Raw genomic sequence first — 13,471 nt, 5'->3', positions numbered from 1 at the left:
TATTATAGTTTCTATTCATATTATAATTTCTAAAGAAACATACACCTACATTTCTATAGAAAACTATGTTAAGATAAGGGAAACCTTTGTAAAATAACCTGTTTGTAATTTGGGGTTTTCTTATCCTGCTTTAAAAATTTTGAAGACATGTCACTGAATTGCATATGTCCTAGATAATTTCTCCAAATTATCCAAAAATGGGAGGAATAAAAATTACACAATCTTCACCTTCAAGGAATTGATAGAGAAGTAGGAATTCGGTAGGTACTTCCTGATTTATCAGGCACTGACCTTTGAACACTGGATAGCCTGGCTACTTATTATGTCACACATTGCTGATATCAAATAGACGCCCAAAGGGTAATGATTTCAAAGGAGCCTAATTAACAAGGGACTACTTCAAACACCAACAAAATATGGGGTTCATCAAGTACAATTTAATCATTAAGACAATAATGTCTCTCATGAATACTTTCTGGAAAAATACTTAATCACTTCATTCTTGTCTTAATCACCATCTCAATTATAAATTATATTTGAACTTATGTGCCAAAGGTTACTCAAAAGGAAGGAAGCAAAGTTATAAATAGAAACAACAAATTATGTACCCAAAGCTATTCAGAAAACACTAATCAAAATTGGAACTAGGCTCCCAAACGCACTGTCAGTATTTAAATATTTCAAGGTCAAAGTCAGATTAAGCAACTGGCATAGGTATTTTTAGCAGTAGCTACAATTAAGATTTAACAACACTGGTCAGGTCTGGAAAATGTGGTAACGTGATATGCTGATTATTATCTTGAAATTCATTAAGAAATTTATAATCATAAGGGTTTTGGGAGACAGGCAATGGAAAGAACATTTTCTTGGATTCCTACTATGAGCCTGGTGCTGGACAGTCTTTACAGAAATTGTCACATTTAATTCTCCCAACAACCCTGCAAGGTGGATTTTTAAATTCCCATTTTATAAATGAAGAAACAAGGGGTAGTAATTTGCTCTAGGTCATAGCAACTAATCAGTGGCAGAACTCAAACTTTTAAAAATGCATAAAATAAACTGCAGAGAAAATCACAAAGGAAGCCAGTTACAATGAACGATAGTAAAATGTTGTGTTAGTTTCCTATTGCTATGAAAAATGACAACAAACGTAATGACTTAAAGCAACATAAATTTATTATCTGACAGGTCCAGAGGTCAGAAATCTAGAACAAGCCTTGTGACACTAAAATCAAGGTGTCGACATTGCTGCGCTCCTTCTGGAGGTTCTAGGAGAGAATCTGTTTCCTTGCCTTTCTCAGCTTTTAGACGCTGCCCACGTTCTTTGGCTCATGACACCCAGCCAGCAATTGCATCACTCTGTTCCATGTTCATATCTCCCTGGCTCTGATTCTCCTCTCTCCCTTTTCCCGTGTTAGGGACCTCTGTGACCAGACTGGGCCCATGTGGCTAACCTAGGATAATCTAATCATGCCAGGACCCTGAATTTAATCACGCTGGAAAAGTTACTTTTGTCATGTACGGTAACATATTCACATACTGAGGATTAGGATGTGGACATCTTCGGGGAATCATTACTATGTCTACTAAAAAGCTATAACAACCAATTTGTGATATAGTGATATATGTGACTCTTTATGACTGTGTTAAATAACACGATCCATGTTGGGGCCAATAACTCCCATAATGTTGAAGTAATGTAGAGTATAAAAAATATTTTCAGGTATCTGCAAACATTTTAATGTGATATAAAGCATCTGCGATTACTACTGGGTGGTCAGTACTAATGATACTGTGGTTTGTTGCCTGCATCCATCATTGAAGACATTGCTAAATTTCAGCTAGAGGCTAGTGACAGTAAAGATGTAACTTTTTCCCATTCAAGTTTATGGACTTTCTGGATTTTATCCATGGACTTCCAGGAGGCAGGAGAACCTTTGCCCTGAACCAATAGGCAAAATTCATCAAGGGTCAGTTTGAGTCATTAGAATTTGTGTCTAGCTTAAGTTCAAGGACACGAATACTTTTTATGAATCAAAACAAGGCTAGAACTTCAAGGTAAGGGAGTCCCATTTATTCAACAAATCTTTACTGAGAACCATAAAGCAGTCTCTTGGCTCCAAATCTTTACTGAGAACCATAAAGCAGTCTCTTGGCTCCACTGTGACAGGAACATCAACATAGGTTCTTCTGTTCTCTGTGGGATAGAGCAGTCATGTGGAAACTTGGCTCTACCACTGCATGACCTTGGGTAGGTTATTTAATCTCCATATACCAATCTTCTCTTGGGAGGCATGAATGGATAGGACTAGGTGATCTTCATCTTCCTACCCAGCTTTAACAATCCATTCATGTACATAGTATTTAATAGAAAACACTGTTCATTTTAATGTTTCTTGGAAGTTCTGATTGCAATTTATGAAGACAATTCTGCTCTTTGGCCTGAGATTTAGACTACTGTGAAGTTGATGGGGTTCCCTGGAACATTTGGCAAAAATTTCATCCACTCCTCCACTGAAGTTGAATACAGATGAGAAAGTGTAAAGCCGCCCAACTGAGTCATCCTCTTAACCTGCTGCTGAATTTACAGAAACTTTCTCCACTTTATGTTGGCCTATTTAATGTTGTGGCAAGAAGAAAAGGCAACAACCAAACAATTTTCAAAAACGAAATCCAAAAGCACTGGAGCCCGGGAGGATAGGGTAGGGTGAAGGAAGGATTGCTGCCCAGAAACAATTTTCTGGAAGTCTATAGTCGATTTTTTTTTTTTTTTTTTAACAGAGGCAGGCAGTGTGAATCATGGGGGCCTAGTATCAGTATGGTACTAAATTCAGGGTTTTTTTTTCCTGCCTTGATTGACATGTCACCACTGAGAAGAGTAATTTTCTTGGACAAACACACCCCAGGCTGCAAACAAATAATTTACCTAGCTAATTCTTAGAATTTCAGCCATTGATAAATTATAGATTGCAAAAAAAGAGAATATTTACTGGAGAATAATTTCAGCAATTCAGTATGAATTGATTGCACTGAGCTAAGCCTTTTATTATTTATTGATAAAGTTTGCTATATTGGATATCCTGTGAATACCATTACTTTTAAGTGATATAATTGCAAGCTCCAATCCATTCACTTTAGTGGTATTAATTGCCTGAATTCTTCTTTGGTAGAGAGAGGAATCTCAGAGGAAAGAGGGCCAGCACTGCTGTTGAGTCTGAAGCCATTCTGAAATGGGATTCTTTTTATTGAACTTCCCTTGACAACCACTAACTTTGCTGCTGGGAACTTTTTAGACTCTTTTTTTGGTTCCTAGTGATCTGAAATGTCATGATGACAGGCTTTGGAATGGGTCTTTTTTCATCTAGCATTCTGAGCCCTCAATGAACTCTCTCGATCTGGGAACAAATGACCTTCATTTGGGGGAGCATTCCTTCAGACATTTCTTTGACAATTTTCTCCCTTACATTTTCAAAACCGTTTTATCTTCTTTAACTCTCTTGCACCTCCTGACCTGGTTCTATAATTCTTCTATTTTTGGCTCAATCATATGTCTACTTTTAGAGGTACGTGATGCCTCCAATTCTTGTACTTTTTTGAGGTTGTTACTCGAATGAACCTTCTAGGTCGTTCCATTCCAGCGTGGTTTTCACCTCCCTCTGATCCACTGGGTTAGTTACCACTCCTCTATCTGCTTCTCACCTTGTATTATTACAGTGTTGATGTCATCTACTCTCCTACTAACTCTGTGCTTGAGGAATTGTCTTTTTTCACCCACTGACATTCAACCCACCATTTCTAGTGAGTATTATCTTGTCCTTCAGATGCTCAATTTTGCCGCTGCTTTTGAAACCCCAGACTACTCATTCTAGAAACTTTATTATCCTTTGGCTTTTGTGGCCACCAAGTTGCTTTTTGCTTTCTTTCTGCCATATTACCTCTCCCCCTCTTCTTTCTTCTTCCACTGCTTATCCCTTAACTGCTGCTATTGTTTCCCAAATCTCTGTCCTTTTACATTTACACATTTTTTATAGACAATGTCATCCAATGCATGGGTTTAATGACTTCCTTAAGGCTCTTGACAACCAAATCTTTGCCTGTGGCTCCAGACCCACATAAAGCTCAGAAACGAGACAAAGAATAAGAGGATCCTGTTTCCCTATATTTTAACCCCAAGGGAAAACGAACACTCTAGGGCCAAAACAGGCTTCCTTTTAGATAAAGAAAATAGGAGTGAAGGAAGGCACTTAACTTTATAAAAGTAAGAAACAGAGTCAAGTAGGAGCTGCACTCATCATGCAAAATCTGCCATGAATTGGAGCAACTCTCCAGGACAGTGGTCGTCTTATGTTGGCTCACTACTCCCCACCTCCTCAATTTCATGAAACTTCCATTTCAGCACATATTGTGGATCTCACCATGCTGAGAGGAGAGAGCAGCACAGCTGACTGCAGGCAATCAAGTGCCCACATTTGGAGGTGAAAATGTCAGGTTTCCCATTCATTGGCCAAAGAAGTCACATGGCCTCACCTAACTTCAAGGGCACAAAGAAGAGCAATCCTCTCAGCCCCTGAGAACTGATTCTGTTGAAAACTAGTAACTGACAATAGTGAAAATATTCCATTTAAAACAGAAAATCTGGCCTTAAGCAAAAAAAAGAATTTTTAATTTCCAGTCCTAGGTCAGTAGCTAGTATGGGGGGGCAATATTATTTGAATTCAAATATGTGGTAGAAGATGATTTAATAAGCCTATTTAAAAAGAGGTTCAGAAGAGTCTGAATCGATGCCTTATTTTCCTTCAAAGACAAATAGAAACATTCAAAAATCCTTCCACTGACCCTCCTACTGGGCTCAAAGTTGGAGTAATTTTTCAAAAACAGTTCTTGTGGCATCTAAATATTTGGAAGCCTCACTGAAGTTTGAAGAGAAGTCATTTCATAGCCCTATTGTTTATATTTACCTTGGTCAACATTCTGGCCCAAAATCAAACAAAATGGGCAACTTGGAAGGGGGAAGAGTTACAACATATTGCCCAGAAGGAGTCAGTAAGGGTGTGTGCATGTGTGTATGTGTGTGTTTATATGAGTGGGTATTATGTGTGCACATGAACTTTTCATGTGAGGTGTGGGACAGGCACACTCTTGTTGCTTACAGGTACACTGTGGGCAGATAAATATGAACCTCTTGGAGTATGAAATTGACACAGGACTTCTGAGCTCCAATTGATAGCCCCTCTCATATTTTCCAGACTGCTCCCATGAGATACTATTTCTTGCCCTGTGATGGGCACTTTCCAACATGCAGATCAAATTGTTTAAAATGAAGTATCAAAATGAGGTGGTGATGAGCGGCAGTAATGATTGACTGGTGGAGAGGAATGCAAAGGATTCAAAAGACAGATTGTCTCTTTGGGATTAATTTTGGATTTTCCAAGTGTTCTTCATACCAAAAGTGTTCCGTAGTTCCTCTCTTTAGAGTAAAGCTTTCTTTACATATAAATTATATACACTTATTATAAACAAGCAACAGAGACAAGTGCAAAGGGGAAAGTTAAAAAAAATCATCCAATATTCCAAGAATAATGATGACCAGTATTATATCAGGTGAACATCGTTCTAATGATAGGAACAGAAGGAAGGACAATAAACACCATTGTCCTCTGGTTTTCCCCCTACTTTACTGACTCCTCTGCCTCTTCCAGTTCTCAGTGGTGAAGGGTCCCAGAGTCGATCCCAGGCTCTCCCCTAATCTCCATCTTTACTTTACCCACCAGAAACCTGGCCAGTTCTATAGCTTTAAATCATACCTGGATGCTGATGGCTCTCAAATTTGTAACTCCTGCCTTGTCCTTTGGAAATAAAACAGCTCCATTGCCAGGCACTGGAGAGTGAAGAAACGTTGAGAAAACAGAGATCTAGTTGGATTCTTTCTTTCAGTTCTGAAGTTACATGAACCTCTGATACTTCGAGATACATGTTTACTGCTAACACATTTTTTAATCTAAATGCCTGTCAATACTACCTTATCATTTTTTGAGCCCCTCTACATGTTAGGCATTGTGTCATGTGTTTTACATACATTAACTCATCTTATGCTTATGTAGGGTAGTATTTTAAGAAATAATAAGAAACCCCCAAACCACGACTTTGCATAATAGACAACTTGTCCAAATTGACACAGAGAGTAGGTGTTAGAGTTAGGATTTGAACTCAGGGGGATTCATGCGCTTTCTGGTCTGCTATACTGCCTACATTTGCATTTCAAAATAAATTTTAGTATCAAATTGACAAATTCATACACACACACACAGAGACACAGACTCAGCTGGGATTCTGCTTGGGACTGCCCTGAATTTATAGATTAATTTGGGGGAGAACTGACATCTACTATTGAATTTTCCAAATGTGAATTGGTATTTTCCTCCATCTATTTAAGTCTTCTTTAATTTTTCTAATAAGACTTTTCGTTGTGAAGCAGCAATTGATCACCACAACCCTGATGGGGCAGGGGAATTTCAGGGGTCAGAATTCTAAGACTCGATGGATGAGAAGTACAATAAAAGAATGGTAAAAATGTGGGCAGAAGAAATGATTAAAGGACCCACCAAGTAAAGCGACAATTTCAAGAATTTGAAAGTGGATGGCAGTGGCTGGGTGGATAATGTATCATAATATGTAGACAGCAAACTGCCCTGGGCCCTGCCAGCAACAGGGATGCCAGGATCTCTGGGGAGTACTTGCATGGTGCAACCTACTGTGGACTGTTGATTCAGCAGTAATTTTTCGTAAGGAGGAGACTGTGAATGTTAACTGAGGCATGACATTTGTCATCTTTAAAAGTGAAGGGCAGGCGAGGCTGAACCCAGGCCAAGATTGCCTTCCAGGCCCTCCTTCTCTCCCTCTTCCATTTCTGTAACCTTCTCCAACCTGTTGGCACTGCCTCTTCAGCACCCTCACATTTCCTCAGAACCTTCCCCTTGCCACTCACAGCTAGACCTGCCTTATCCTTATATTTCTCCATGGCTCCATATCTGACCCCCCAAGTGCTCCCCCTCCCCATCTCCTCCATTTATTCATATTTAGGGTATTAAAGGGTTCAGAGAAAGAGTGGATAGGGGATCCAGTTAGTGCACATTACATGTGCATTAAATGACAGATGGCTACATAGATATTTCTCAAATTTGGGTCCAAAGAAATAATCCTATGGATTTGAGAGGTCTATGGGAATTTGGATAATAATAGCTAATATTTCTTGATCACTTACATGTTCCAGGTGCTGCTTAAAATGCTTTACCTGTATTTAGTTTCACTATAACCCTCTAAAACAGATGCCCTTACCTCCATTTAACAGATGAGCAAACCTAGCAACACGCCCTTATCCCCATCAAAGAGATGAGCAGTCATGCAAAGGCTGAGTCATTAGCTCAAGGCTATATAGCTAGGAAATGGAAGAGTGGGGACTCAAACCTAGGCAGTCTGGCTCCAGAGCAAATGTTCTCAACCACTTTGCAATGCTGTCATCTGGGGCTTCGTTGGGACTGGACGGTCCAAGATGGCCTCATGCACGTGCCTGGTAGTTAGCCGGGGCTATTGGGTGTCACCTCCTCCTCCATGTGGCCTTTCCAGCATGATGCTCTAGATTTTTTTATACAGCAGCCAAATTCCAAGACAGCAAATGCTATGTGGAAAATTATTTTGATGCAATGGCAGCCTCCAAGTATACCACCAGACAGGTTGTACCATAGGTCATGGAACAGATAGGCTTACAGAACAAATTAAGATGCTTGAAACATACTATGTGGCAGCTTTAAAACATGTTCCCAAATTCTTTGACATTGCTCCCCTTGAGAGGTGGGGGTCCACATCCCCTTCTCTTTAATCTGGGCCGGCCTTAGTGGCTTGCTGGTAGCTAGTAGAATGCAGTGGAATTGATGCTGCATGACTTCTTAGGATAAGTCAGAAAAGGCCATGAACCTGGTTCTTTATAAACATTTGCTCTCAGGGAAGCCAGCTGCCATGTGAGAAGTCTGCCATGCTAGAGGGGTGTGTAAGGCACTCTGGTTCATAGCCCTAGCTGAGCTCCCACCTGGGCAACAGCCAGCATCAATTGTCAGGCACATGAGTGTACCACTGTGGATGTCCAGCCTAGATGAGGCTTCAAACAACAGCAGGTGCAAATGATACCTGATGAGAGACTCAAATAACTGCCCAAGCAAGTCCTTTCTGAATTTCTGGCACAAAATCAGGAGCAAAATAAACTAGCTACTCCAAGTTTGGTATAACGTGTTCACTCCAAGAGCAGCAATAGTAACCCAGTTTATCAACTAATTTAGAACACAGTGAGCAGCATGGGGAAAAGAGATAGATAAACAAGGTTAGGATAGGGTATAAGCAGGGTGCGGACCATGGTACCTAAATTTTGTTTCATGCAGTATTTTTATGTCCTAACCCTCTCTGCTGTACCAGTCCCACAGATGGCATGGTTTTAAGGACCAGAGTGGAGAGTGAGGGGTTTAGGCAGAGTGAAGGGGCCTGGAACCGACATATATCTGTTCTGTCACACATCTGAGTGATAAGAGGCATGTGTGTTGGGTTATAACTGTAGATGGCCATTAACTGACTGAGTAGCAAGGGATTTATCTACCTTTCTTGTGCAGAGACTATATGAGGCCATAATGGAGCTATAATGGGTGTCACTAGTAGGTGGCCAATTTAGGGATGATCTAGTTGTCAGTCTAGAGGTAGTATGATCCATGCCTTACTAATATTTAAAGTTCACTTGGTCTATCTCCTTTCTAAAGTAGCACTTTCATTTGTTCCATCCTTTTTATCTATGTTCAACACATATTCGTTTATTCTGTATAACATGTCTCATAAGCAAATTGTGTCTACATTTTATTTTATTATTATTATTATTATTATTTTTAGTTCACCTGATTTTACTTTCCACCTATTCCTAGAGCTCCAACTGGCTTCAAAAGGCAAATAATTACACCTTCAACTATACTGGTATGGCAATGTTATCTTCTTCCTTCTTCACTAACTTTTATGGCCCCAACTCTAGAATTAACTTACTGAGGCAAATTGTGTCTACATTTTAATTTCTCTTATTTGCTATAGCAGAACTGAATATTCATAAAGCATACAGCAAACACATTATAGCAAGCCCCAAGGAGCAAGCACTTATCAAAGCATGGTTGTGATGGCCCACTTACCGGCTAGAGCAAGTCACATGGCCAAGCCCACAGTCATGTGGGACAAGGGAGTAGATACCATAAGTGATCATTGGGATCACTACTCAGTCTAATACTAAAACATAGCTAGGAAGTGGTTGATCCAGTTATCAAATTTTCAGCAATGTTTCTGGAGCCCACACACAAAACTGGTGTCCTGGGGGCTGTTGGAAATTCTTACTGAAGGGCTTTTTCAAGCCTCTCTTCCCAGGCCCCACCCCAAGCCCAAGTCAGAATCTCCCGAGGGTAAGGGATATAGAGGGGAGAAGTGGTGGAAATCTTAAGAATTTGAGACTTTAAATAACTCTGCAGAAGATTCTAACACCCACCGGAGGTGTTGGGGGTTTCAAAGACAAAGTCTCTACACTTACAGAACTTGCATTTCCACAGAGAACACTCTTAATGGGCATTATTTTACCAGAGGCATTGCCCTGAAATTAAAAAAAAATGTAAATGCTTTCCAAGTTTAAGTTAGAGCAGTGATTCTCAAACTTTTGTGCGCATCAGTATTAACTGGAGTGCTTGCACGCAGAGGACTGGGCCAACTCCCAGTTTCTAATTCAGGGAAGTCTCTGGTGGAGCACACTAATTTGCATGTCTAATAAGCTCTGCTGTCCAGGGACTACACTTTTGAGAATCACTGAGTTGGAGCAGTAGGAGTATTTAGTGATAACATACCCCCTTGACTCACATTTGTAATATTGCATTTACATTTTTTATAGCATATCTATTGCATACAAGGTCTAGGGCTTGGTGTAGCAGCAGATATGATAAGAACAGGATTTAGATCTTGATTACACTTGAGCAGATTTATTCTCTAAGTAGATCCGTTCTCTAAGAAGACAGGAAGCCTAAGTGTCATTACACAGGTTCAGATAAAGTGGAGATCATCTCCCTTAGGAAGAGATAAATGAAAGCTTGCAATAGGAGATCCTAAGACCTAGGCCTTGAATGGACACGTGGAAACAGTGGAGAATCGCAGAATTCTTTCCAACTTGGCATAGAGGGAAAAAAAAAAAACCAAATCAACAAACCTTGATAAACACCTGGAAACGGTCTGTGACATTCTTGCCTCAGGTTCCAGCATAAACAATCTGCAAGCTGATTACATCAAAACAAAAAAGGTTGTTCTCAGTGCCAAGGTCTCAGTTTCAAGCTCTCCTTGGGAAGGGGTAGAATTGGAGTCGCCCTCCCTTTGGAGCTCCCAGAGTGGGTGCCTCAGAGACAAGAGTGGCCGAAAACTAGATGCGCGCTGACCTGGCAAAGGGCGCGGCTTGTGCGCTTCCATCCCCCAAAGCCTGAGCAGGGCGCTGTGGCCTTGCCCGTGCCGGGGAAGATGGGCCGCACTCTGGGGCATCGTTCAGAAGCAGCCTAGGAGTTACGCATGGAGCTAGGGTGGACCGGATGGCAGCTGCACTACCTCGCCGAGCGAGGGGCTCAAAGCTCTCTTCCTTTTTTCCCTCCGCTGGACTAAAACGTGGCGGAGGCTAGCGCAAGCGAGGCGCGCCCTCTCTCCCTCCACCTTCACAGACCGGAGACGGTGGAGACGCGCGTGCACGCTTCTTACCCGGGAGGGAGCGCGGCCCGCGAACTGCTCGCTGCGCCTGCGCGACCCCGCCCCACCCCGCCCCGCCCCTTTCCTTCGCTCCGCCCTGTTACCCCTTATACCGCCGCTAGGGGTAGCGGCTACGGCTGCGGCTTGACAGCGCGGCTGCTTTGAGGGCGCGGGAGCGGTACGGAGTGGGGACGAGGGCAGGCAAGAGGGTGGGAAAACCGGCGAGAGAGGAGGGCGGTGCCGGAGAAGGGCGGCGCGTGGCTGACTCATCCCTCTGGAAGATCAGACTGACAGACACAAACCCTTGCCGAAACCGCCCGCCCGCTCTGCTCCTCCTCGGCCGGGAGGCGCCCGCCCGCACCACCCGCCTGCCTTCTCCGTGAGCGCTCTCCCGGCCCGGCCGCCTCTGAGAAAGTTTTTGTCGTCGGGAGGGACCGGAGGCGCTGTGGGCCTTTGGGAAGGGAAGAGAGACGGAAGAAGAGGCTACAGTCGCGCGGGCCCGAGGAGTGCATGGTGCCCGGCGTCTCGGCTGCCTGTCAAGAGGACATCGGGGCGGGGTCGGGCTGAGCCCGGCTTCTTCTTCCCGCAGCCTCGCCAGAAATCTCCCTCCCGGGCTGCCGCGGGGGTCCCCGCTCCTCAGCCCGCCATGTCCCGGCTGCTGCCGCTGCTGAGGAGCCGGACCGCGCGCAGCCTGAGGCCGGGCCCGACCGCCGCCGCGCCTCGGCCGCCGTCCTGGTGCTGCTGCGGGCGGGGGCTGCTGGCGCTCGCGGCCCCGGGCGGCCCCCGGGCGCTGGGCACCCACCCCAAGAAGGAGCCCATGGAGGCGCTGAACACGGCACAGGGCGCTCGCGACTTCATCTACAGCCTGCACTCCACCGAGAGGAGCTGCCTGCTCAAGGAGCTACACCGCTTCGAGTCCATTGCCATCGCTCAAGGTAAGGGGCGAGAGGGGGCGAGCCGGGGGTGTGGGCGGCGCCCTCCCCTCCCCCGCCTGCGCCCCGGGAACCCTCCCGCCCCTCGGCCAGGGACCCTCGCCGTGGCCCCACTCGCCGCCTGGCCCTGCGCCTGGGAAGTGCAAGGGGGGGGGGAACTTTTCGCCTCCTGAGTGTCCCCGGAGCAGGTAGGACGCGCGCGGATCGTGCCAGGCAGCCGGGGCCACCGTTTGGTTGGTTGCTCCCCAGCCTCAGCAGCTGGAGCTTAGCCTCAATTCAGAGCCAATGCTGATTTGATTTTGTTTAGATTTGATGCTTGTCCCTTCCACTCCCTACCCCCCCCACCCCCACCGGGCCAGCCTTCCTGTCCCCAAGCCCTTGCTGCTTTCTTGTGAACTTGCAGCCATGCAAGTTCAAAGTGTTACATACCCAAGAGACAGGCGGAAACTTTTCTTGACTGGTTATCAAACGAAGATGAAAGGGGGTCCATGGGATGTTGCTTCATAAGGCAGAGATGCTCTCAGCTGCTTGTTTGTACACACCTCTAAATTGTATTCATTTAAGCAGCCAAATGAAACATTTTCCTGGGAAATGGGAAGAGTGGATCAAACCAGCAACTGCAGATAACATTATTGCAAGCCCGTCACAGGTTTGGTGGTGCCCAAGTTAAACTCCAGTTTTTGTGATTTCCCCAGAGAATGAAAGAATGCAGTAGATAAGAAGGTATTTTTTTTTCTGGAAATCTGTGGCTCTACAATAAAAAGCAGACTTCTGCGCAAAAATAATTTGCAGTGGTGAAAGCAAAGCTATTTTTAAGCTAACACGTTAAAAGAGGATATTTTTAAAACTAGTGCAGAATGTTGGTAGGCCAGAATATGAGTCCAAGTGAAAAAGCTAAAAAGTCAGAAAATTAAAAGGATGAAAGGAGCAAATGATCAAATCATTCAGTCTTAAAATATTTTTTGCCAGTTAAATACGGCGATACAGACGAAATAAATTGCTACTATTTTATATTACATTCTGATGTCTTTGAAAGTTTGTTTTCCCCCCCAAGTTTCCTCCTCGTCCTCTCCCTCAAGGTTGGTAGGTTCATAAACATTCCATAAATTCCTTAAGTTAAGAGCACATATATTTGGAACAAGACATTTTATTTGCCGGAGGCACTTGAAAGTGCTTCTTTGGTCTATGTACAGGAATGGAGGAAAGAATTATCTATCTCATATAAGTATGGTTTTTCTAAACTACTTCTTCAGAAACTTTTTATTAGTTGTGCCTCTTAACTGCTTCCCCCCCCCCCCCAATTCAGGGAATTGTGGACCAATTTATAGAATTGGGTGATTCCACACATCCTCTACCCACAATGCTTTTACAGGAAAAGTGTAACATCGTGATCAATTCAGTTACTAAATATGTAATCATGATATTATATGAAGTCATAATCAAATACTAGCATATTTGTAAGCTTTGCGTGCAGTCAGTGTGTGGTTTTAAAATGTTCAATTCTGAAAATGTACTTCTTGGAAAACAGTGTAAAGACAGTCATGCAAGAAGCATTAATTTTAGGAATCTTTCTCCATGGGCATGACTACTTGAATATACATTTGGCCTTTTCTAAGTAATTTCTTGGAAATTCTGCATTAACATTGTTACAATACTGGAGGGCCTTGTTAATATGATTTTATGACAGTTCTTGAAAAGCTTGTCATGTGATACAAACGGATAAATTTTATGTCATATGTTTTTATTTTAGCACA

At 43.2% G+C, this 13,471-nt stretch overlaps 1 protein-coding gene across 6 annotated transcripts in view; it reads left to right on the top strand.

The window, feature by feature from the left end:
• Nucleotides 1-10,935: 10,935 nt before the first annotated feature.
• The window catches only part of TMEM65 (transmembrane protein 65), a 45,286-nt gene continuing 42,750 nt past the window's right edge, over nt 10,936-13,471 (top strand). For 2 of the 6 annotated variants that reach the window (XM_074353025.1, XM_074353024.1), the window contains exon 1: nt 10,936-11,720. In XM_074353025.1, the coding sequence (XP_074209126.1) occupies nt 11,432-11,720 (289 nt within the window). In that variant the 5' untranslated portion in view covers nt 10,936-11,431. The remainder of the gene's footprint in view (nt 11,721-13,471) is intronic. The other 4 variants (XM_074353028.1, XM_074353027.1, XM_074353026.1 and 1 more) reach the window with 3 other exon arrangements.

Source organism: Camelus bactrianus, chromosome 25, assembly GCF_048773025.1.
Source record: "Camelus bactrianus isolate YW-2024 breed Bactrian camel chromosome 25, ASM4877302v1, whole genome shotgun sequence".
Taxonomy (NCBI): domain Eukaryota; kingdom Metazoa; phylum Chordata; class Mammalia; order Artiodactyla; family Camelidae; genus Camelus; species Camelus bactrianus.
The sequence above is the reverse complement of the archived record's forward strand: the minus strand, read 5'-3'. Positions and strand labels throughout refer to the sequence as shown.